At 39.0% G+C, this 8,094-nt stretch overlaps 2 protein-coding genes across 2 annotated transcripts; one reads left to right on the top strand and one right to left on the bottom strand.

Annotated features, from left to right (window-relative positions):
* Window positions 1-984: 984 nt before the first annotated feature.
* On the top strand, window positions 985-3,082 carry LOC120004633 (putative clathrin assembly protein At4g02650). The gene is made up of 2 exons (XM_038854007.1): window positions 985-1,877; window positions 1,963-3,082. Exons 1-2 carry the CDS (start codon window positions 1,232-1,234, stop codon window positions 3,063-3,065), a joined length of 1,749 nt encoding a protein of 582 aa, XP_038709935.1. The 5' UTR covers window positions 985-1,231; the 3' UTR covers window positions 3,066-3,082.
* A 134-nt stretch (window positions 3,083-3,216) lies between these two features.
* On the bottom strand, window positions 3,217-7,829 carry LOC120004634 (tRNA (guanine(10)-N2)-methyltransferase homolog). The gene is made up of 6 exons (XM_038854008.1): window positions 7,468-7,829; window positions 6,183-6,394; window positions 5,016-5,333; window positions 4,768-4,842; window positions 4,379-4,453; window positions 3,217-3,949 (listed from the first exon to the last, which is right to left on the bottom strand). The coding sequence occupies exons 1-6, from the start codon at window positions 7,658-7,660 to the stop codon at window positions 3,407-3,409; spliced, it is 1,416 nt and encodes a 471-aa protein (XP_038709936.1). The 5' UTR covers window positions 7,661-7,829; the 3' UTR covers window positions 3,217-3,406.
* Between the last annotated feature and the right edge of the window lie 265 nt (window positions 7,830-8,094).

Raw genomic sequence — 8,094 nt, 5'->3', positions numbered from 1 at the left:
TGCCTTTAAATTGCTCCAGAAAATCTATAGGATTCTCCAATTGTTCATTTCCGTCTTGCGGTTTTTCTCTTCAAGCTTCTGCTTCTGCAAGTGGCTTATCCCGGCAGCACTCTGAAGGGGTCCCGGACTACCGGTATTTGAAAATTGTGTAAAGTTGCTTGCATACAGTTTTTTTGCTTTGAGATCCTATTTCTCATACATATTATTTTATGCTGTGTTTTGTTACTTGCTCATTTTATTTGGAATAAAATGGCATTATATAGTAGTTGTCCCCTTAATATAAGTTACATTTTTGACCTATGAGTTCAGACAGCTTCATAGATTCCTGTTTCTGTTTTGTTCTATGCATTTGTAATATTGCCCATGGCACTTGGTAAAATATGTACCCATAAGATGAATGATTATAATTTCAAAGATTTTGTTCTCCATCACAGTATCATCTTGAACTGTTTTCTTTTTTGAATGGAAACTTTTCTTTGGCCGATGGTGGTGTTGAAAGAATGTGTATGACATCATGCGTACATTTTGATCAATTACAACTTTTACAAGTTTCGGCAAATCTAAGATTTGGGCACACATATGTCTAACTCAGTCGATTGTCAATCAAACCACCTCTCATTGATATATCAAATATATGTTGGGTGTTGTTGGCAAAACTCGTATTTGGGGGTCGTTAGAAACTTTGAAAAGGTCATAATAAGATGACAATGTAAGACAACTGTGAGATTAATGTCGTTTTGAACCAAAAATAGAAATGTAAGAATTTGTACATGCATGGAAAGAAACAAACTTTCTAAACCATTGAATCTCCTCATCTTCATGCTACAATAACGGGCAATGTATAGCAGATTGAGAGGTTGGACTTTGACGTTTGGTTTCAGAGAAAGAAACAGAGAGAAATTTGAGAAGAAAAATAGAGGAGGGAATGAAGAGGTGGTAAAAACAAAGAAAACAAAACGAAAGAAGAGAAAAGAGGGATTTAGAGAGAGCTTTCTTTCTTTCTTTCTTTCTCCTCTTTTCTTTTCTCAAAATTTCCTCATCAACAAAGCCTAATTCTTCCTTAAGTACCATTACCGAATTCGATTAACGTAACCCTATTTGAGAAGTTCTGTACAATTTTTGTGCAGATCAATCATATTCAAGACTATATTTGTTCTTCCTGTCAAAGATTGAAGCAGGTAACTAATTTTGAAGGTCCAGCTAATACCAAAGGTTACTGGTATTGCCTTAAATGTCAATGGCTCCGAGCAAGATCCGAAGAGCTCTTGGAGTGGTCAAGGACCAGACCAGCATAGGCCTAGCCAAGGTCAATAACAGCAACTCACTCTCTGATCTTGATGTGGCGATCGTAAAGGCTACCAGACACGAAGAATACCCCGCCGAGGAGAAGTACATTCGTGAAATACTGAGCTTAACCTCCTACTCTCGCACCTACATCAGTGCCTGTGTCAACACCCTCTCCAGGCGCCTCAACAAGACCAAGAACTGGATTGTTGCACTCAAGACACTCATTTTGATTCAGCGTTTGATCGTTGAGGGTGATCCAGCGTACGAGCAGGAGATCTTCTTCTCAACAAGACGTGGAACTCGCCTCCTCAACATGTCTGATTTCCGCGATGCCTCTAAATCATATAATTCATGGGATTACTCTGCATTTGTGCGCACTTACGCGCTTTATCTTGATGAACGGCTTGAGTTCAGGATGCAAGGCAGGCGTGGCAAGCGAAGTGTGTTTGGATTTGATGAAGAAGAAGATGAGGAAGTGCCTGCTTATTCGAAATCTACGCCTGTTCGTGAGATGAAGACTGAACATGTGTTCTCAAAGGCACAACATTTCCAGCAGCTCCTTGAACGCTTCTTGGCGTGTCGCCCAACAGGTGCGTATTGAAGATCATAAACTCCATTCTTAATCAACAATGAAGCTTATCTTAACATTGATCATCTTTGTAAGCACTTGCACAGGTGCAGCAAAGAACAACAGAGTTGTCATAGTAGCTCTCTATCCAGTGGTGAAAGAAAGTTTTCAGATATATTTTGACATAACAGAGATATTGGGGATCTTAATAGATCGTTTCATGGAGTTAGAAGTATCTGATTCTATCAAAGTTTATGAGATCTTCTGTCGAATTTCGAAGCAGTTCGACGAGCTGGAAACATTCTATGCATGGTGCAAGACCGTTGGCATTGCGCGCTCGTCAGAATACCCAGAGGTGGAGAAAATCACACAGAAGAAGCTTGATCTCATGGATGATTTTATCCGAGACAAATCCGCATTGGCACAAACTAAGAGGGATAGATTTCTTGAATTGAAAAATGAGCCAGAAGAGGAAACTAAAGATGAACAAGAACCAGCAGAAGCAGAGGAAGACATGAATGCTATAAAGGCACTACCAGCCCCTGAACGTGTCGCCGAGGAAGAAAAGAAAGAGGAACCCAAGGAACCAGAGAAATTAAGGAATCTCCAACTGGAAGGTGATCTGTTGAATTTAGGAGAGGATGAAGTGACATGTGAAGACCATGCAGATAAACTGGCCTTAGCTTTATTTGATGGTGGTTCAGCTCCTGAGCCTGCACAAGCTCCAGCGTGGGAAGCATTCAACGATGACGGGGACTGGGAGACGGCGCTGGTTCAATCTGCAAGCAATTGGTCCTATCAAAAGCCTTCACTTGGTGGTGGTTTTGATAAGTTATTACTTGATGGGATGTATCAACAAGGGGCGGTGCAGGCGGCAATGGCAAGTGCCGGTGTAAGTAATGGCAGCGCAAGCAGCGTTGCGATCCCTTTGGCTGGACAGCCTGCCATGTTGGCACTGCCAGCACCACCGGTGACTGATGGCAGCGCCATAGCTTCAACGAGCGTAGACCCATTTGCAGCGTCGCTGGCAGTGGCTATGCCACCGTACGTGCAAATGTCAGAGATGGAGAAGAAGCAGAGACTGTTGGTGGAAGAGCAGCTATTGTGGCAACAGTATCAAAGGGATGGGATGCAAGGACAGATTGGATTGTCAAAGCTACAACAGCCTAGTCCATACAACATGGGAGGTTACACACAATACCGTTATTGAAGAAGTTGCTTAAGTAGGGTCTCTCATCTGTTGGAATCAGTCATTATTCTTTCAGCTTTTTTGTTAAGGGTTGGAGTACTTGTTTCATAATTTAATGGAAGTTCCAGATAACTAATCATGCCAAATAATCTGCACAGCGATTCGCCAAATGTAACTAAAACTCATTATCCAACTCAACTTCATTGTCATCAAATATTTCCCAGTTACAAAAGACAAATGCAGGGGACAACAAATAATAAAACTCCCCTAGGTATTCCTCTCCCCACAACCAAAACACCCAGACAAAAACTACCCTCTGCCAATAGATACCATTGGCAAAGCTTAGTCACCTACTACAAACACTAAACATATTTTCCTCTGTATTTAGGCTTCGAATTGGAATCACCTGATGCAATTGACTGGGTATCAGCTGGACTGAGAACAGAAGAATGAAGATTCCCATCTTCTAACCACTTTAGATGGTTCTCCTTAAAATCTAAATGTTTTATCCTAGCTGCCTCTGCAATATCATCCGTGTATGGACACAGCTTTACCATGGTCAGTAATACACGGCTATAACGTGAGCTTAAGATCTGTTCAGATGATGCAATTAGTCTGAAACATGGGTGCTCCGGGTAGTGGTCTTCCTTGGAATCATCTTGTCTTAGTTCTGGGTAAAAGAATACAAGCCTGCCACCCAATACTAGCATCCTAGCAGCTAGGTCGAACAAATCATGTATACACTCAACTAAGCTATATGCTGCAGTTGATGGTATGTGGTCCGTTCTCTTGTCATCTGGAACAGTGTAAGGTTCCACAACCCCCTTCAGCAATTTTCGGCCACCAGATTTACGCCCCCCAGCTCGAACTCCATAAGGAGGGTCACAGATTATGGCATCAAAAACCTAGGCAAAAGAAAATCACGGGACAAAACATGAAATGAAACTGTCTTCAGGTGACAGGTATGATGCTCGCTACAACTAAGAAAAGGAATTCAGTGCAGCAATTCAAACTGGATTTCATTGGGTCAATCAATATGGCAAAAATTAAAATAATATATTTAGTCAGATAAATTATGATCCGATGAGTGTAGTTATTTTAGAATTTTGACAATTGAACTAAAGTCTCCGACTATCTTTGTGCGGATAACTTGCGCACATGTGATATGAAGAAAAGTACGTCAATCCTAAAAGAACACTAGAAACTGTAAATATAAAGAAAACAGAAGAAATGCTAGCCCAAGCATGCCTTTTCAGATTTAAAAAGGACGTTAAATATGATATCTGACAGCAAATACATATGCACAGCAAGTGTGACCAATAACTATGTATTACCTCTTTCATACCAGAACGCCATGGAGGAAGGTTATTGTCTGCCCTTAAGAGTGCCAGCGGAGCTGGTAATCCATACTACAAATAGACATAAACAGATATCATTATGCAGGCCTTTCTCAGTAACACATGCATTTGGACTTCTATGTCACTAGTGGTCCAAAATAATGAGCCAATAATATAAAGCAGAAGCCATTATCCGTTTCACTAAAGTAAGTTACCTCATTTTTCTGCTCAAAGAAATAAATAAATCACTTATCTAAGCTTTAAATTCAAAGACAAATTTCCAATATAAGCACAACTGTTGGTCACTGAATGTTCCGGAAAACGAACACTACTTCAAGTAATTTGTAGGATTTTATCTTTAAAACCACAATATTACACACATTCACCTGCTTGAAATTGCTCCAAACATTACAATCAGGTCCACGTCCATCACGTACCACCCTGATGTCAATATCCGCACCCTGAATAATTAGCAGAGCTGGACGTTAAAAGGAAGCAGCTGCTGAATATATATAGCTTAAAAAATAATGATAATAATAATAATAATAACAACAACAACAAAATGATATCCTCGACAATAATTTTATTGTCATTATTGTTGCTGTTGTAGCTATTAAAGCACAGAAACGTATACCATTGTCATAGCTCCAAAGTGAGCTGCTGCAACAAGAATACTCCCAGTACCGACGAATGGGTCATAGACAAATTTTCCCTTGGCAGCCAGCGCTTGGTTGGCCATTAAAAAAGCCATTTCAGCATCCATAGCGGTTGGGCCAAGATAAGTGCGGCTTTTCAACTGGTATGTCGGTAATAACCTTCTGTCAGCACCACCAACCTCCCGACCAAAAAAGATTCTCCTTTGGACAACTGGTGGGAGCCCATTACTAGATCCATAATCATCAGTTTCTATAATATAAAACTTGTGATCTGGAGTTTTTAAATTAACCCGACCCTGCAGTACATTGATTAGTGCTTAAACTAGACCAAAAATAATATTGAGCTTTAGACTCATAAACTAGAAAATGAAAACAAATATAAATAATAAAAAAAAAACCGAAGAAGTGCATGCAAAAATGCATTAAACTACCAATAAAATTATTTTAGTAAACCACATGGTAGAAGCACCAACCAGGAAGATCAACCATGGAGTTCAGTGGAATATTGACAAGCAAGTTCCTATGAACCCCATTCAGCCTGCCTTTTCCCATCTAGTCCCAAAGAACGTTGGGCTTGCAACATGAATCTATATAAGAAATTAATGAGCATTCACCAGAAGAATTCTCTTTTGCCATTTGTTCCTATCAGAAGCTACACCTCATGCTATACCATCGATGTCGTTTCTTATCAATTCTATCCATGTGTTTTTTTGGGTCTCCCTCTTCTCTTTTTAGTATCTCTATGAATTTTCTCTATGCTACAAAGAACTGTCGTAATATCTCCAGATAGTACATGCATAAACCACGTTAGCCTATTTTCCTGCATTTTATCTACCCCTACCATATCTCTAGTAGCTTCTTGTACTATCATTTCTTGTGTTTCGGCACATTCAACTCAATGTTCTCATTCATGCGATACTCATTCTTTAGGCATGTTATTCCTTAATGGCCCAACATTCTGTTCAATACTCCATTGCCTGACCTGGTGTCACTAGGTGAGCACTTTGGCAAAATGAAACATTAAAATGCTGAATGATACATAAAAAGGGAATATCCTTACAGTCACAAGTGCATGGCAAATCAATTATGAAGAGAAAACTCCAGCCCAGCCCAAAATGAAGCCTAAATTATGATAGAAATAGCACCTTGAAGGGAATGTATGCAAGAGATTTAATTCTTTCATTTTGCTCCTGAAAGCTCATGACCTTTCCAAAGCTGTCAACGGTGATCTTGAAAGTACTTTCAGAATTCACGTATGGCAACTTGCGTTCATCTGGATAGCTTCTTATAGCATCTTCCAGTTCCCCATAGCTATTGCCTTCTCCCCAAAGTTCATATATTCCCTTCACAAGAATACCTATGTGTTTTAAGTCAGAAAAGGAAGCTGCCTTCAGCAATTAGCCTATACTTTTATATGACACCATGCAGCAGAATAGTATAAGAATAATAGAAGTGCAGAATAGCTGAATGACATTGAATTTCAAAAATCTTAATAGCACTCTCCCGATTTAGGGCAATGAGGTGAATGGAAAGCGAAAAAACATAGTCAACAATCTAGCATGTAAAAAGTATAAACAACTCCCATGTACAAGGCTCCCGCAATGGACGGAGTTGGGGACATGCAGGATGACCTTATTCCCAATCCTCACATAATATGTTGAGAGATTGTTTCAGGAATTAAACTTGTGACCTCTAGGTTGCACCCTTTCAATTCTACCATTGAGTCACATGCTCCCATGTAGTAAACAGTCTAGTATGCAAATACCAAAAAACCTGACACAAAATGATGATGAAAGACATCAAGAAACATACATAGTGCTCCTATTATATCAAAAACTAATCAACTGCTATAACAAATGCTTTTAAAATAAAGGAGGGTGGTGCAGAATTCAATTGCGAAAGTGAAATTAAGCACGATAGTGATAATGCAGTTGGATGTAGAGTTTCCACTTTTATGGTCGGTAATTATGATCCTTCTATTGGCCGAACATAATGCTCAATTTAATACAACAAAGGATTGAAGGAATGAGAGTAAAAATGACTTTAAAAATTAATTCACTAGGAGATGCAACAAGCTCCATCTTCTCTTGGACCTTGCATTAGCACAAGGTTCCTATAGTTTCCATCTATTACTCAAACGAGCATTTCCAATCTTTATCTATACTATATCCTACCTCAACTCTGAAAACTTATACAAGATGAGTAGTTACATGATACAATTTAAAATTTGTATATGCAATAAGCTGTAGTGTTTTCTTCTTCTTCTTCTTTTCAGAGCTAAAGTGGATTAACATAAAGTAGCTACTAAAAGGAGTAGATAATTGGGAAAACTCAAAGAATACATTTACCCAATCATTAGAAGGATTTCGAAAAGTGTGAAGAAAAATCCACACATACAATAAGGAAGAAAGAAAGAAAAAACCTACGCACTTCGATTAGCGACCTTTGCAGCGACATCTTCGGATGGGAGATTGACGAAGTGGAAAGGGGAGTCATGGTGGTGGCTTTCGGGTAGCCTCCACTCGATGTGGTCTCCGGACACTCCGAACAGCTGCGCAAGAGATTCCACTTCTGGCTTCCTGTAGTCTAATAATCTGTGGTAGAACACACAGAGATACCACATCTTCTTCTCTTCACTTCCTCGATCGGTGGTGTAGGCGACGGAGAAATGACGCTGTAGAGAGACTACCAAAGAAAAACCCTAAACCCTAAACCCCCGTCATTGTACTAAAATGTAATTTGCCATAATTTCTATTTCTATTTCTGTTCTTGGTTTCTGAAGTGCAGTACTTCGTCCCACACTACTTTTCTTTTCTTAAAAAGAATTTGTGCTGTTTTCGCGTCCAAAATAAAATTTCAAACAAATAAGAAAAAAGATAGAAACTATTTGCACCCCTTATTTAATTAAGCATATTTCATTTAAATAAACGTCAATAAAATATATAGCATTTATGAATATACTCAAATTTTATATTTTTTTCAAATTTAACAATATCTGTATCTTATAATCTCAGCATTTGGATCTCATCAACGGTTGAGATAAAAGAAAATTTTTTA

The sequence above is a fragment of the Tripterygium wilfordii genome, chromosome 8 (assembly GCF_013401445.1).
Source record: "Tripterygium wilfordii isolate XIE 37 chromosome 8, ASM1340144v1, whole genome shotgun sequence".
NCBI lineage: Eukaryota > Viridiplantae > Streptophyta > Magnoliopsida > Celastrales > Celastraceae > Tripterygium > Tripterygium wilfordii.
This window is presented reverse-complemented; position numbering and strand designations above follow the sequence as displayed.

Coding starts and splice junctions, on each gene's coding strand:
- LOC120004633 (XM_038854007.1), top strand. CDS start 1,232: ATGTCAATGGCTCCGAGCAAGATCCGAAGAGCTCTTGGAGTGGTCAAG. Junction 1,878..1,962: donor CTTGGCGTGTCGCCCAACAG/GTGCGTATTGAA, acceptor GCACTTGCACAG/GTGCAGCAAAGAACAACAGA.
- LOC120004634 (XM_038854008.1), bottom strand. CDS start 7,660: ATGTGGTATCTCTGTGTGTTCTACCACAGATTATTAGACTACAGGAAG. Junction 6,395..7,467: donor TGCAAAGGTCGCTAATCGAA/GTGCGTAGGTTT, acceptor TAAAACACATAG/GTATTCTTGTGAAGGGAATA. Junction 4,843..5,015: donor ACTTTGGAGCTATGACAATG/GTATACGTTTCT, acceptor CTAATTATTCAG/GGTGCGGATATTGACATCAG.